The sequence below is a fragment of the Suncus etruscus genome, chromosome 14 (assembly GCF_024139225.1).
Source record: "Suncus etruscus isolate mSunEtr1 chromosome 14, mSunEtr1.pri.cur, whole genome shotgun sequence".
In the NCBI taxonomy this organism is placed as follows: Eukaryota; Metazoa; Chordata; class Mammalia; order Eulipotyphla; family Soricidae; genus Suncus; species Suncus etruscus.
In genome coordinates this window covers 88038855-88055399 of record NC_064861.1, presented here as the reverse complement: position 1 = coordinate 88055399, position 16545 = coordinate 88038855, and the positions used below count along the sequence as shown (strand labels likewise).

Genomic DNA, 16545 nt, shown 5'->3' with positions numbered 1-16545 from the left:
TTCTTTCCAGCCAGCATTAGAAACTTGTGATTGAAGTTGTAACTGAAGAGCTGGCTGGGGAGGAGACATTGCCAGCTGCTGCTGTTCCTGTCTGCGGTCCCCTCCTCCGGCCATGACAGAGACCCGTGAACCAGCAGAGACTGGAGGCTATGCCAGCTTGGAAGAAGATGATGAGGACCTCTCTCCAGGTGAGGCGCCCTTCCAGGTGGCTGTCCGTTCTAGCTTTAAGGTTGGAGGTTGGCTGAGAAATCTGGAGGAGTGGCTGCTTGTATTGCCGGAGGTTTTATTCTGACTCTGTCCCCTGTTTGGGGATCCCTTCCCAGCTGAGACTTTTGGAGCTTGTAGACTGGCTGGAAGCACTTTGTTTGCTGAGGTTGTGAAGTGATTCTGATGTCTGTCCTTTCTGAGAATTCCAGATGAACTGTGTTCTCTTTCCTTCCTAGAGGTTCTCGATAGGCCCTTTTTGCTTCTGGTGGGAGTTTCTGTTCGACTGGATCTCCCCCTGCTGGGGGACCTAGATTGATGGTGAACTTTTCCCCTATGGGGGCTTCTGGATTGTTTCTGAATCCTCTCCATTTTGGGACTTGCAGATCTCCCGTGTCCCCTTTCTCTACTGGGGCTTCTAGAATATCTCTGTCCTTTCTCTTTATCGGTGCTTCTAGAACATCTGTGTTCCTTCTCTATATTGGGACTTGCAGATCTCCCATGATCCTTATCAGAACTTCGGGGATGTCTCTGTTCCAATGTCTCCCTGCTGGGGCTTCTAGAGTATCTGTGTACCTTCTCCTTATCGGGGCTTCTCGAGAATCTGTGTTTCTTTTCTTTGGGACTTATAGATCTCTTGTGTCCCTTCTCCCAACTGGGGCTTCTAGATCGCTTATGATCCTTCTTGTTGAGACTTTCAAATTTTCTGTGTTCATTATCTTTTGTGGGACTTTTAGATCTCCTGCGAGCTCTCTCCTTTGTGGGGCTTTCTGATTGCTTGTGAGCCCTCTCTTTGCTGGGGCTCCTGGACCTCCTATAAGCCTTCTCCTTGCTGGAGCTCCTGGACTTCCTACGAGCCCTCTCCTTGCTGGGGCTCCTGGATCTCCTGTGAGCCCTCTCCTTGCTGGAGCTCCTGTATCTCCTCGGAGCCCTTTCCTTGCTGGAGCTCCTGGATTTCCTACGAGCCCTCTCCTTGCTGGGGCTCCTGGACCTCTTGTGAGCCCTTTCCTTACTGGGGCTTCTAGACCTGCTGTGAGCCCTCTTCTTGCTGGGGCTCCTGGACCTCCTCAGTGCCCTTTCCTTGCTGGGACTTCTGGACTTCCTGTGAGCCCTTTCCTTACTGGGGCTTCTAGATCTGTTGTGAGCCCTCTCCTTGCTGGGGCTTCTGGACTTCCTGTGAGCCTTCTCCTTGCTGGGGCTCCTGGACTTTCTATGAGCCCTTTCCTTGCTGGGGCTCCTGGACCTCCTCAGTGCCCTTTCCTTGCTGGGGCTTCTGGACTTCCTGTGAGCCCTTTCCTTACTGGGGCTTCTAGATCTGTTGTGAGCCCTCTCTTTGCTGGGGCTTCTGGACTTCCTGTGAGCCTTCTCCTTGCTGGGGCTCCTGGACTTTCTATGAGCCCTTTCCTTGCTGGGGCTCCTGGACTTCCTGTGAGCCCTTTCCTGACTGGGGCTTCTAGACCTGCCATGAGCCCTCTCCTTGCTGGAACTCCTGTACCTCCTGGGAGCCCTTACCTTGCTGGAGCTTCTAGACCTCCTGGGAGCCCTCTCCTTGCTGGGGCTCCTGGACCTCCTAGTAACTCCTAGTAACCTCCTAGTAACTCTCTCCTTGCTGGGGCTCCTGGACCTCCTAGTAACCCTCTCCTTGCTGGGGCTATGAGCCTTCTCCTTGCTGGGGCTCCTAGACCTGCTATGAGCCTTCTCCTTGCTGGGGCTCCTGGACTTCCTGGGAGCCCTCTCCTTGCTGGGGCTCATGGACCTCCTGGGAGCCCTTTCCTTGCTGGGGCTTCTGGACTGTCTCTGAATCCACTCCTTGCTGGGGCTTCTAGATGAGTAATGACTTATCTGGTTGGAAATTCCCTTCTGGGCCTCACTTCTTGCCCGACTATGATTTCTCTTCCAGCTGTGACTTCTCACTCTGCTTTGGACATTCTTTCGACTGCGACTTCTTGCCCTTCGAGGCTGGCTGTGACTTCCAGTGCTACTGGGGGTGCTGGAATGACTGAGACTTCGGGTCATTTCTGGGCTTCTAGAATGGCTGTCACTTTGGGTCCTGCTGAGTACCCTACCCAGGCTGTAATGCTTGAACTTTCTGAAGATTGCAGTTGGGCTGTAACTTCTTTCCCTACTGGGAATTATTATATGACTGTCACTTCTCACCCTCCACAGTGATGACAGAAACGGCTCTTACTTTTTTCCTTGATGGAACTGTTGGTGGGGCTAGAACTTTTTGCTCTACCGGTGGTTTTCAGCAACCTAAAAGTTTTTTCCATGCCCCAGGTTCCCGGTGGACTGTAACTCCTCTCTCTTCTCGTGTATTTAGACTGGCTCTCACTCCTTTTCCTGCGGCTACTTCTAGGCTGGCTATAGCTCTTACCCTTACCCTTCTTATGCTGGGAAGTAGGAGTTCTCATTTGGCCAAGCATACCTAGTTTGGTTCCCTGAGATTTTAGCTGGCTGAACATGCTGGCCCTGCTGGGTGACCTCTTGGAGCTGCGGTTTCCCCTTCTGCCAGGAGTTCTGCCCCGACTTTGCGTGCCCCTCCTCCGCTGCTGATTTACCTTTTTGGCTTTGCTGGCCTTGGTGTTGGTGCTGGTCCTGGTGTCGGTGCTGGTCCTGGTGTCAGTGCTGGTGGTCTTGGTGTCGGTGCTGGCCTTGCTGGGAGTTCTTTTCCTCTTACGTACTTGGGACTTATGTCTTGACTGGGTAGACGAAGCTGACTTTGCATCTGCCCATTTGGTAGACTTAGAACTGCTGGGGCTAGTGACTGATTTGGGGTTCATTGACTGTTTGGTGGGTACTGAGGTGGGCATTGTCGATTTAGTGGTCCTCAAGGAGGCAGGAGTCTTGGGAGACACTGTCGGCTTGGAGGCTCCAGAGCTTGCCAGAGATGTGCTGGGCTTGGAGGGCCTCACAGGTGGAGAAGGCATGGTGGGCGCAAAAGGGCTTGCTCTGGACGTCACAGTGGATAGGAAAGCCCTGCTAACTGTGGGCAACGGCCCTATTGCCTTGCACTAGCCACCTGCATGAAGTCATAGTGGGCATTGAAGGCCCTGAGAGGGCAGTAGGTGTGGTCAGAGGTGAGAAGAGTGAGGAGATGGGCCCATCCCCGGCCAGAGAGGACTGAACCAGCTGTGGTTTGGGTTCAGCTGCCTTTAAAGAGTCTTCACTCTCCAAACACAGATATTATTGCCCAGGGGGTCAGGCTGTCATAAAGGCAGGCAGGAGGAAGGGGAGTCAGGAGAGAGACCTCATAAAGGAAATGACATGGAGCTGGACTTGAAAGGGGAGCAGGATTGGCTCGTAGGGAAGGCAGAGGTCACCTGCAGGATGGGCAGAGAGACAAAGGAGGATGGATGGAGCTGTTTGGGGGCTGCTCTTGTTCATTTGAACTACATATCTGTGCATGGCAGTGTGGGGAACCCCACGATAAGTCAGACCTAAAGGGGTTCCTAATCAGATGTGGGAGATGGCATCATCTCTAGGGCAGTAATGGGAGAGGCTCGAACAGCTGGAGCCCAGTGGAGAGAACAAGACCTTGGGTAGGGTCTGGAGGTACGATACTTGCTTTACATGTGGCCAACCAGGTTTAATTCCTGGCATCCCATTTACTCCTCCAAGCCTGCCAGGAGTGATTCCTGAGTGCAATGCCAGGAATAGCCAAGTGTGGCCCTAAAACAAATAAAACACAAGATAGACTTGGGTTTGAGATCAGAAAGAAGGAAGCCTGGCCTGCGTCCTGCATTCCTGATCAACTTCAGCTTCCCCTGGACGGCCTGTAAGATTAGTGTGGGTGCCCATTACAACTCTTTACTTTACAGCTCACGAAGGAATGGGTAAGAGAAATCTTGGGCTCTTCACACCTGGAGGACAAAGGAAAAGTGGCTGCTTGGGATGCCTCACCTAGGAGGAAGGAGGTCTAAAGGATGATGGGAAAGCTTGGCTTGGACACTCAAGAGAGACCTAAATGCAGGGGCTGGAGTGGTGGCGCAAGCGGTAAGGCATCTGCCTTGCCTGCACTAGCTAAGGACGGACTATAGTTCGATCCCCCAGTGTCCCACATGGTCCCCCAAGCCAGGAGCAATTTCTGAATGCATAGCCTAGAGTAACCCCTGAGTGTCACCGGGTGTGGCCCAAAACCAAAAAAAATTAAAGAAAGAGACCTGCGGGCCTGGAGAGATAGCACAGCAGCGTTTGCCTTGCAAGCAGCCGATCCAGGACCAAAGGTGGTTGGTTCGAATCCTGGTGTCCCATATGGTCCCCCCGTGCCTGCCAGGAGCTATTTCTGAGCAGACAGCCAGGAGTAACCCCTGAGCAATGCTGGGTGTGGCCCAAAAACCAAAAAAAAAGAAAGAGACCTGCATGCAGAATGCATCACAACAGAGAGTACCACCAAGAGGTATGTGTGCGACCCCTGTCGTTTCACCATTCTGTTGCAGTAACAGCAACAGAAGAGCAAAGGGAAGGGGGATAAATCCCAGGCAAGACATTCCCTTGGGAGAGATCGGCATGTTCAAAAAAGTGTCAGAGGTGCCAGAAGTGTCATGGTAGCAGGGAGCTGGCAGCCACAGTAGTGGACTTCAGACAAGGAGCCTGCCAGTGAGTGTTGAACATAGTTGTGAGAGTCAAAAATGGGCTGAGCTGGGGCATCAGGCATGCTTAGGGGGCTTGGGGTGGTCAGGGTGTTGCTGCATAGGTTTTACTTGAAGGGCAACACTGGCCAGGAGAGGAGAGATGGGAAAGTCCACATGATATGACAGAGGCTGAAGGTGTGTGTCAGCGTGAGCAAGGACAAGGGCCTGTGCTAACAAGGCCCATCTGAACAGCTGGCAGACTGAGGACGAGCCAGGGTGAGTGTAGGCAAGGCCGGGCCATGCTGGAGAGGCTTTGGGTTGCCACCTCACCTGAAGAAATGGCGATTTCTTCATCACACTGTTTTCATGGAGGGGGCATATTTTGGGTTCCCCCATCCCTCCCAGCACCTGAAGGAATATTCATGTCACTCTTTCCTTGACTATGTCCACTTACGATTCTTTTCCTATCAGTGGTGTGTGTGTTGTGGGGTGAGAGGTTCCCTAAACAGTGTTCATAAGGCTCAGGGCCCCATCCCTGCAGTTCTCAGTCAAGCGAGCTGGTGGTTAACTGCTAGGATGAAATGCTGCTCTGGGACTGCAATGCAGGGGTATCAGGGCTATCCTCAGAGGTACTTGGAACTCTTCAGGGCTCTACCCTGTGATGCTCAGAGGAGTATGTATGACAAGCATTTAAACCCTTGCTGTGTCTGACCCTATTTCCTTTTCCTTTTTTTCTTCTTCTTTCTCAACTGAATTTGAAGCATCATTTTTTTGTTTGTTTGTTTATTTTGGGGCCACACCCAGCAGTGCTCAGGGGTTATTCCTAGCTCTGCTTGGGTCCCCCATGGCAGGCACGGGGGACCATATGGGATGCCGGGATTTGAACCACCATTGCTCCTGGGTTGGCTGCTTGCAAGGCAAATGCCCTACTGCGGGACGCCAGGGGATCGAATTGTGGTCTGTCCTAGGTTAGCTGCGTGTAAGGCAAACGCCGTACCGCTTGCACCACCCTTCGGTCTCTGCCCCAAACCCCTCCTTTTTTTTCACTGTTTGGACCATACCTGGCAGTGTTTGGGATTACTTATGACTGCACTCAGGCACTGCTCAGGGGACCATGTGATGCTGGGTATTGTGTCTTACCCACTGTCCTATCTCTCTTCATAGTTGGGTTTCATATACAATGAAATAGAGCCAGTCTCAGAACCAGGTGGACCTCCCTCCACCAATGTTCCCCCAAGTACATTTTATACCATCACCCCCCGACCTCTAGCCCCCCAGTATATCAGACCCATGTTAAGTTTAGATTGTTAACTTTTGGATATCTTGATTCCATTGTTGTTGCCTTTGGCTTGCATATTTAGTTTTGCTCTTTTTTTTTTTTTTTTTTTTTGGTTTTTGGGCCACACCCGTTTGATGCTCAGGGGTTACTCCTGGCTATGTGCTCAGAAATCGCCCCTGGCTTGGGGGGACCATATGGGACGCCGGGGGATCGAACCGCGGTCCGTTCCTTGGTAGCGCTTACAAGGCAGACACCTTATCTCTAGCGCCACCTTCCCGGCCCCTGCTCTTTTTTTTTAAAAAAAAAAACTTTATCCATTTATTGATTTGTTTCTGGGTCACATCCAGCAGTGCTCAGGAGTTACTCCTGGCTCTGCACTCAGAAATTGCCCTTGACAGGCTGGAGGACCATATGGGATACAGGGAACTGAACCGAGTCCCTCCCGGGTTGGCCGCATGCAAGGCAAATGCCCCACTGCTTTGCTATCTCTCCGACCCATACTTCTGTTCATTTTTTTTTTGTTTGTTTTTTGGGCCACACGCAGTTGATGCTCAGGGGTTACTCTTGGCTATACGTTCAGAAATCGCTCCCGGCTTGGGGGACCATATGGGACGCCAAGGGATTGAACCGCGGTCCATCCTAGGCTGGCACTGGCAAGGCAGACACCTTACCTCTAGTGCCACCACGCCGGCCCCCATTTTTAACACCTCCAGTGCACCTGAGACCACTTGGCCCCTGACCCCCATTTTTTCATTATTATTATTTTTAATAATAATATTTTTATAATAATATTTTTAATAATAATAATAAAATGCCATGGTGGTCATGACTTTATTACTCCTGTCCTTGCTTTATCTTTCTGAAGCTCCTACTTGGCACTTCTCATGAGACTTTGGCTTGCTTCCTGTCTGGCTCCTGGGTAGCTGAGTATGGGGCTCCTCCATGGGGGAGAGCAGGCTCTGTCCAGACTCACCGCAACGCTGGAAGGGGTCAGTCTGGCCATGGCCAGTAGGCAATATTTTTTATTTATTTGTTTATTTTTGGGTGTTGGGCCACAGCTGGTATCACTTAGGGATTGCTTACTTGGCTCTGCACTCAGGAATCGCTCCTGGCAGGCTCGGGAGACCATATGGGATGCTGCTAGGTCGGGTGCGTGCTAGGCAAACGTACTACCACTGTGCAATCACTCTGGCCCCTCATTATTATGATTTTGTTAACCTAAACTTTTCCTAGATGTCTTTCATATTCTTTTTGCTTTTGTGTTTAGGGTCACACTGGGCAATGCTCAAGGGTGACTCCTGGCTCTGCACTTAGCAATTGTTCCTGGCAGGGTCAGAGCGATAGCTCACTGGTAGCCTTCCACATGGCCTACCTGGGACAAACCTGGGTACGATTTCCGGCAACTTATATGATCCTCTGAGCCTGCCAGGAACTATTTCTGAGCAGAGCCAGGAGTAACCCCTGAGCACTGCCAGGTATGCCCCCCCCACACACACACACAAAATAAAAGGAAGAAAAGAAATGACTTATGGCAGGTTCAGAGAACCATATGGGATGATAGGACCAAATCTGGATCAGCTGTGTCAACCCTACCTGCTGTGCTATCACTCTGACCTCATCTTTCATATTCTTTTTTTTTTTTTTTTTTTGGTTTTTTGGGCCACACCCAGCAGTGCTCAGGGGTTACTTCCTGGCTGTCTGCTCAGAAATAGCTCCTGGCAGGCACGGGGGACCATATGGGACACCGGGATTCGAACCAACCACCTTTGGTCCTGGATTGGCTACTTGCAAGGCAAATGCTGCTGTGCTATCTCTCCGGGCCCATCTTTCATATTCCTTTTTTTTTTTTTTTTTGTGGTTTTTTGGGGGCCACACCCGTTTGACGCTCAGGGGTTACTCCTGGCTATGTGCTCAGAAATCGCCCCTGGCTTGGGGGGACCATATGGGACGCCGGGGGATCAAATCGCGGTCCGTTCCTTGGCTAGCGCTTGTAAGGCAGACACCTTACCTCTAGCACCACCTTCCCGGCCCCTTTATATTTTTTTTGTTTGTTTTTGGATTATTCTTAATATGTATTATGGTATATGTAGTATTTACGATTTAAGGGGCAGGAGAGAGAGCACAGCAGTAGGGCATTTGCCTCACACTGCCTTGTTGCTGTCCCAGGACTGACGGGTTGTTTGACTTCTGGCATTCCATATGGTCCCCCAAGCCGGCCAGGAGTGATTTCTGAGTGCAGAGCCTAAGCGCTGCTGGGTGTGACCCAAAAACCAACAACAACAACAACAAAACAATTTAAGATATTGCAGTTTTAAGTCACTATATAAAACCACATACATTGATGGGCATACCCATACTGCTCTTGGGAGGGTCACAGGTTCTCAAGGCTTTTTCCTGAACTTAGGGATCATTACGGATGGGGCTCAAAGAACCATATGAGGTGTTAGGGATTGAACCTGGTCTGCTGCATTCAGGGCAAGTGCCCTACCAACTGTACTCTCCCTCTCTCTCTCTCTGACTCCTGAATTATGTTTTTATTTGTTTAAGTATCTGTTGAAATGTTTATTTCCCTGAAATGATGCTCTAAACTATCACCTCTATTCTCCCTGTTGACTGACTGTAGTCTGAGTCATTTACTTTCTCTGGGCCTCGATTTTCCCAGTTTCTCTTTCAGGAATAAGAATAGTACCTCAGGCTGGAGAGAGACTATAGCAGGTAAGATGCTTGCCTTTCTTGAAGCACCACATATGGTCCTCTGAGCATTGTCAGTAGTGGCCCTTCAGCACAAAGCCAGGAATAGCCCCTGAGCACTGCCAAGTGTAGTCCAAACAAAAAAGAACAGTATGTTGAGGGGACCTGGGGTAGCTTAGTAGAGGGATGCCTTAGTGGGGTTGCCCTGCTGTTGTAGTGCCACCAAGTGCATCAAAATTTTTAATTTTTGTTTGTGTTATTGGGCCATATCATGTTCAGGGTTTACTCTTGGCTCTGTGCTCTGGGCTTATTCTTGGCTCTGTGTTCAGGCTTATTCCTGACTGTGCTCTAGGGGTTACTCTTGGCTTGGTGCTCAGGGATTACTCCTGCTGGGGCATGTGGGACTTTCTGTAGTGCCTGGGATTGATCCTGGGTTGGCTGTGTTCAGGGCAAATGCGTTTCCCCATAGTATTTCTTCTGCCTCATCTTCAAAAAAATTTTTTTTGCTGCGAGGGTCACACCTAGCAGTGGTCAGGGATTACTACTGGCTCTGCACTCAGGAATCACTCCTGATGGTGCTTGGGTGGCCATATGAGATTTTAGGGATCAACCCTGGGCCAGCCACTTGCAAAGTAAGTACACACCTTACCTGCTATATCTACCCCCCTCCAATTTTTTTTTTTTTTAACAAATTGAAAGGGTAAAAGGGAAGGGAGCTACTGCCCTGGTTTGATTCCCTGCCACTACTTGGTCCCCTAAGCACCGTGAGAGGGACCTCTGAGCAAAGACAATAAAATACAGAAAGGTAATGTCCTCCCTTTTTTTGGAGGGGGGCACACCTGACATTGCTTAGGATTACTTCTGGATCTGTGCTTAGGCAATACTTGGGGAGCCATATGGGGTACTGGGGATCGAACTCAGGTTGTCTTCATGCAAGGGAAGTGCCCTGCACTGTGCTCTCTCTCCAGTCTGGTTCCATCCCTCTTGTGCTCTCTGCTCCCCACTGAGCAGTAGGAACAGGCTTCTCTCCAAATAGCGGGTGCCATGGTGGTCGTGACTTTATTACTCCTGTCCTTGCTTTATCTTTCTGAAGCCCCTACTTGGCACTTCTCATGAGACTTTGGCTTGCTTCCTGTCTGGCTCCTGGGTAGCTGAGTATGGGGCTCCTCCATGGGGGAGAGCAGGCTCTGTCCAGACTCTCTGCACCGCTGGAAGGGGTCAGTCTGGCCATGGCCAGTAGGCAACTGGTTTCCCCCTCTCTGTCCCCTTTCAGGTCCTGAGCGGTCCTCTGACTCGGAATACACCCTCTCAGAGCCGGACTCAGAAGAGGATGAGGAGGAAGAGGAGGAGGAGGAGGAGACTACCGATGACCCTGAATATGATCCCGGCTACAAGGTGAAGCAACGTCTGGGGGGGGGGCCGAGGGGGCCCATCCCGCCGCGCCCCCCGTGCGGCCCAGCCTCCAGGGCCCCCTGCCCAGCCTTGCCAGCTCTGTGGCCGATCACTCCTTGGGGAGGCACCGCCAGGCACCCCACCTTGCCGACTCTGTGGCCCCGCTTCAGCTCCCCAGGAAGCACCGGCCCCTGAAGTCCAGGCTCTCGGGGAGGAAGAGGAGGAGCTGCCTCGGGCTGGGGAGGGTCGGTCCACAGGGAGGGAAGAGGAGGAAGACGAGGAGGAAGACGAGGAGGGCACATACCAGTGTACCGAGTGCGAAGATTCCTTCGACAACCTTGGGGAGCTGCATGGCCACTTTATGCTGCATGCTCGGGGGGAGGTGTAGGAAGAGCCTCTTGCCCCTAGGGAGCTTGGCAGAAGGACTGGGTGGGTGCACAGCCGAGGAAACTGAGCTGTTCTCTGTGGTTGGGGGTGGGGGGAGTCGATGTACCGCCCATTTGTGTTGTTATAGCAGTAGATGTGTGAAGGCCAGAATAAAAGCCAAATTTTGTGTCAGTCCAGCGCATGCGCGCGCTCGTGTGTGTGCACGAGTATGCGCACACCATACATGTGTGTGTGACTTGTGCCTGGGCATTTATCCCCCTGGTTCCCTGGGAGAACTTGGGATTCTATGTTGCCCCAAAAATGTGACTCAGCGCTTGTATGTATTCCTTGTCCTTTTCCGTGTACTCAGACGGAAGCACCAGTATGTGAAGGCTTCAGTTGCCAGTGTGTGTTTTGTTCACAGTGTAGTCCCTGTGGGGTTCCTTGTGAGCACCACCCCTTCTCTACATCAGGGGTCTCAGACTCAATTTACCTGGGGGCCGCAGGAGGCAAAGTCAGTAGTAAGCCTTGAACATTGGGGGGTGTGACCCAAACAACTAAAACAAAACAAAACAAGATTCCTCTAGGGCAGGACCACAAAATGTTGTACGGAGGGCCGCAAACAGCCTGCGGGCCGCGAGTTTGAGACCCCTGCTCTACATGGTGACCGGAGAACCTGGCCAGGGCCTCCAGCCAGTCACCCCACCTGCATGTGGCCAGGGTCTACTCCTGCTGGCAAAAGTGGAAAGGTGCCCAGGGCAGGGGTCCTCTTCCTAGTCTTCATAAGCCTCCCATGAAAGTGGTGCTCCTGCTGCCACAGCTGCGAATCAGTCACTTGGCGACAGCTCATGGGCAAGGGGGTCAGTAAAGGCAGGCAGCCTACCTAAGCCCCCTGAAAGCCGGCAGCCGCATGAGAAGGACAGCCTGAGCTCCTTCACAAAGAGGACCTCAATTATAATCAGAGCTCTGCTTCCTGAATGCCAAGTGCTGCTCCAAGAGCTTTATATATACATTGCCTCTGAGGAGTTGTGCATCGAGGAATGGACCAAAATAGAACCTTAATTATAATTACAGCTGTCATTTCCCCAACGCTCCCGAGTGCTGCTGCAGTTTATTTGCAGGAGATCATCAGGCTCTCAGGGAAGCCAGGGAAGTAGGATTTGGGATCCGAGTTCTTAATGAGTCCTTGCTGTGTCCAAAGTCCTGGGAATACATCAGAGCATAAAGCAACACTTTGACCTCATAGCACTGGAGTCAGGAAGGGACCACTGCCAGGGGCAGGCAGGAATACAGGCCCGGAGAGATAGTACAGGAGTAAGGTAAGGCCTTCTTGCATGTGGCCAACCTGTTTGATCCCTGGTACTAAATGTGTTTTTCCAAGCACCAACCCCTACCAGGAGTGATCCCTAAGCACAGCAGGGAGTCAGCCCTGAGTAATGCTGGCTGTGGTATGTAGTTTTGTTTTGCTTCTTTTTGTTTGTTGTTTCTTGTTGGTGGGCTTTTGTTTGTTCTGCTCAAAAATTACTCTTGGCCACTTCAGGGAACCATATGGGAATCGAATCTAGGTCAGCTGTGTGCAAGGCAAGCATCCTTGCATACTAGTACCTGAGGTTGGTCACATGCAAGGTCTTATCTTTTCCCTTTACTATCTCCCCAGGCCTATGTCTTGTTTCTTGCCCTTTCCTTCTTGCTGGCCAATTGCTCCAGCTTTTACCTAGGTGTTTTTGGCTTTCCACACCTTGGATCAGCACCTGTCCTGCACACCATCCACAGTAGTTCTAGCCAAGGCTTGGAGCAGTCGTTTTCAACTTTTCTCACCTATTGGTAGACGAGCAGCCACTTGAGGACCACTGAGCCAAATGATGGTAGTGGAGAGGGGAGAGCAATATAGGGAGGGGTGAGTGGCAGGAACAAGTTTCCAGGATCTGAGGGGGCAAGGCACCAGCAGGGTTGGGTGGAAGAAAGAGACTGATCTTTTGGGGTGAGGTCAGAAGGAAACTGAAAGCTTGTACAACCCAAGCTGGTGAAAACTTGGGTGTTCACCTTGGAAGGGGGTGGATAGGTGCTCAATCCCAGCAGTTTGGTAAATTGAAGTCTAATGCCAATGCCTGCTCCCCTGAACTGAGCTCAACCTGTGTGCTGAGCCCTGTGCTAAAAAGGCATTTCATAAGTGTTTGAACTTGGTGCTAGAATATAGCCGGTAGGGAATTTGCCTTGCATGCAGACGACCTGGATTTGACCCATGGCAACCCCATTTGGTCCCCTGAGCACCACCAGGAGTGATTCCAGAGTGCAGAGCCAGAATAGGAGTGGAGCAACCATTACAGCCAGTCTTATGTCAGTGCTCACAGCAGATAATCACGGCACTGAGTGATTTGGAACTACATGAGGTAGGGACCATCACTGGCTTACTCAAAAATGATTTCTCTGCACTCCCCAAGTGTAGGCACTGATTGTCAAGGCTCGGGGAAGTGAGGAACATGGGGAAGGCAATTCTGTGCTTTATTCAGAGGGGATGTGGCATGGTAGGACAAGACTAGCTAAAATGCGGCAGGTTGGTAACCAGCATTTTTAATGGGCAGATTTCATCTGAAAATGGACTCAGAGAAAGAACTTCACTGACTGGAGTACAGGCTTGCATACAGGAGACCTAGATTTCTTTTCCCTCGAGCCTCACTGTTTCCCAAGCACCTCCAGGAATAGTTTCTAAGCACTCCTTGGTGGGATCCCAAAACCAAAGAAGAAAAATTATCCTAGCTGAATGGTAGCACCTATGGGATGAGCTGGGTCACCTGCAGCGAGGACCTTTCTTTGTGCCTGCTCAATTGACACCAGGCACCACTTGTCATGCATCTGTACCTATCCTTACTCCTGACTGGTTGGGGAGGGCTATTCCCAGCTCTGTGCTTGGAGGTCACTCCTGGTGGTGCTCAGGAATAGAACTGGGAAATGAGCAAAACATGTGAGTTATGGCTCCAGTGAGCGAATGGTACCAGCTTGGCCCTAAAGACTATTATTGTATTTATGTTGCCTGTTATTGGTATTAGACCAAAATATTTTTCAAACCATTTTTCGTCCTCAGTCTCTAAATCTGGGACAGGAGAGATAGTGCAGGGGGTGAAGTCACTTCTTCTGTACAACCAGCCCCAAGTTCAGTCCCTAGCACTAATAGTCCCCAACACCACAAACAAAAACTCAGAATCTCTGATCTTGGCGTCTATCCATTCTTGGACATCTATCTATTCTCTTTTTGAGCCACCACTATAGTTCAGCCTCTTACAACCTTGGCTTTGGCACAGCAGAAATTCACAGCTCCTGAAAACCACCTCAGTGGATCTTCTTTCCTGGAGAAACATATCTAAATCTTCTTTTCCTGTGAAACTGTCTAGGACCAGATGGAAAGAACTAATCAATCCTTCAGCAATAATTGCTAAGGATGGGGCTGGAGAGATAGTCCAGCAGGTAAGGAACTTGCCAGCCCCAGGTTTGATCTCCAAGCTCCACTGGGAGCAATCCCAGAACACAGGAGTAAGCTCTTAAGACTGCCAGGTATGGACTCTCCCCCAAATCCAAAAATAAAAAACATACCCCTGCTTCCAGGCTCAGAGTAGGTTCTATCACTTAACACAGATTGGCAAACTTTCGTAGTAAAGGACCAGATGGCAACTATTTTAGACTTTAAGGAAGCAGACAGTGTCTGTTGCAACTGCTTAAACTTTCTTTCCTAAACAGAATCATAAATGATTGTATATGACTTCCGATAAAATTTCAGTTGAAAGGGCTGGGGCAATAGCATAGTGGTAGGGTGTTTTGTCTTGCATGTGGCTGACCTGGGTTTGATCCCTAGTATTTCATTTGGTTCCCATACTTGCCAGGAGTGATTTCTGAATGCAGAGTAAGTAAGAATAGTAAGTCCTGAGTGCTGCTGGGTGTGGACCCAAAACAAAAAAGTCAGTTGCCAAAAAAAAAAAAAAAAAGCTCATGGACTAGCGTTGGCCATGGTTTGTATACCTCAGTAGTAGCTGGAAATGTTGCTGCCTGGAATTGGTGGGGTCTTAGACAAGATTGAGGCTTTTCTTGCTTATAGAACATGGCTCCTGGGCTGCCCCATGAAGCTGACCAGAGTTGGGGTTCATGCAGTCTAGTTGCTCCATCATCCCTTGTTGCTCTGATGGTCTAAAATGGTTGGATACTGTCTGTGTATGCAGATACTGGGAGATCAGAGTTGAACTTTGGAAGACCTGAAAAAAGCATTTCCATGGGAAATCTCTAGGCATTGGCCAGACAGCAGGAAACAGGTATCGCTAATTCCAAGCCAGTTTTTCCACAGAGCAAGGTGTACCTGCTCTGTCCTGAGCACCCTCCCTTCTTGTATACTATTCTGTGGGAATTCCTACTCAATGGCCAGTTTCTGCTTACTTAAAAAGACATCTTTCATCATTTTTTGTTTTAGGGCCACACCCATTGATGCTCAGGGGTTACTCTTGGCTATACATTCAGAAATCACTACTGGCGGGGCCGGAGAGATAGCATGGAGGTAAGGCATTTGCCTTTCATGCAGGAGGTCATCAGTTCAAATCCCGGCGTCCCATATGGTCCCCCGTGCCTGCCAGGAGCAATTTCTGAGCCTGGAGCCAGAGTGCTACTGGGTGTGACCCAAAAAAACCACAAAAAAAAAAAAAAAAAAAAAGAAATCACTACTGGCTTGGTGGGCACCATATGGGACGCCAGCGGATCAAACCAAGGTTTGTCCTAGGCTAGCGCTTTCAAGACAGAAGTCTTACCTCTAGTGCCACCGCTCTGACCCCTCCCCCCTTTTTTTTTTTTTTTTTTTTTTGGTTTTTGGGCCATACTGGGCTGTGCTCAGGGGTTACTTTTGGCTATCTGCTCAGAAATTGCTCCTGGCAGGCATGGAGGACATATGGGATGCTGGGATTCGAATCACTTTTGGTCCTGGGTATCTCAGATTTTTAAAAAATAAAGCGAGAGGGGCTGGAGTGCTAGGACAGTGGGTAAGGTGTTTGACTTACATGCGGTCAACCCCAGTTCAATCCCTAGCATCCCATTATGGTACCTCAAGCACCACCAGGAGTGATTGCTGAGTGCAGAACCAGGAGTAACACCTGATCATTCTTCACCCTTGGTAGTGGTCCCAAAAACCTAATCCAAGCCAGAATATAATAGGGCTGGAGCAGTAAAATAGTGGATAGGGTGCTTGCATTGTACCCAGTAGACGTGGGTTCACTTTTTGATACCTCATATGGTACCTGAGCTCACCAGGAATGATCCCTGAAGGCAGAGCCAGAAGTAAGTCGTAAACACAATCAGATTATGCCTAAGAATCAAATACATGTGTATAGAGTTATCAACTATTAACATGTCTAGTTCTGATTGTAGGTACAGAAAATGCTGAGAAAAACACCAAAACATTCACAATGGCTGACTTGTCTTGGTAGCTCAGCAACTACTGGCACTTCATTATATATTTATTTCCTTTCAGCTTTTAGATATGTTCCCTTACCTGTGCCATTTTACTTACACAGGAAAAAAAACCTGACTACAAAGTGATAAACAATTTATTTAAAGTTAAGGTCTTTTATTTCCACACTGGTGGTGCTCAGTGGTTTCTCGTGGTTTTAGGCTCAGGCATCACATCTGGTGGGCTTTGGGCACCATATGGGGTGCCAGAGATTGAACCCAGGTTGGCCACATGAAAGGCAAATGCCTTACCCATTGGACTATCTCTGGCCTCCTTAAACAGACAATTTGAGGGGACTCATGCTGTGGACCCTCCTTTAGTAGGAACAGCTGGTGCAAAGGAGATGTTGGATGAAGTCACAACTCCCATGTGATTCAGACCCTGCTCTCCACTTCACTTTGGCCTCAAGGTTGTTTCATATCCAGGACTCAGGTGGTGGCATCATGGACCAGTACCACCTCTTCCCTGGCCTGTGCCAACCCAGGCAAATTGTTCAACGGCCTGAACACACCCATCTAGGAGAAACTTAAAGGTGAATCTGCTGCTAGCGTGAGTTCAAACAA

At 50.0% G+C, this 16545-nt stretch overlaps 1 protein-coding gene across 1 annotated transcript; it reads left to right on the top strand.

The window, feature by feature from the left end:
• On the top strand, positions 1-10696 carry ZNF428 (zinc finger protein 428). The gene is given in 3 exon segments (XM_049787307.1): positions 1-188; positions 10019-10155; positions 10157-10696. Coding segments are annotated over 3 exon segments (582 nt in total). The 5' UTR covers positions 1-112; the 3' UTR covers positions 10526-10696.
• The last annotated feature ends 5849 nt before the right edge of the window (positions 10697-16545 follow it).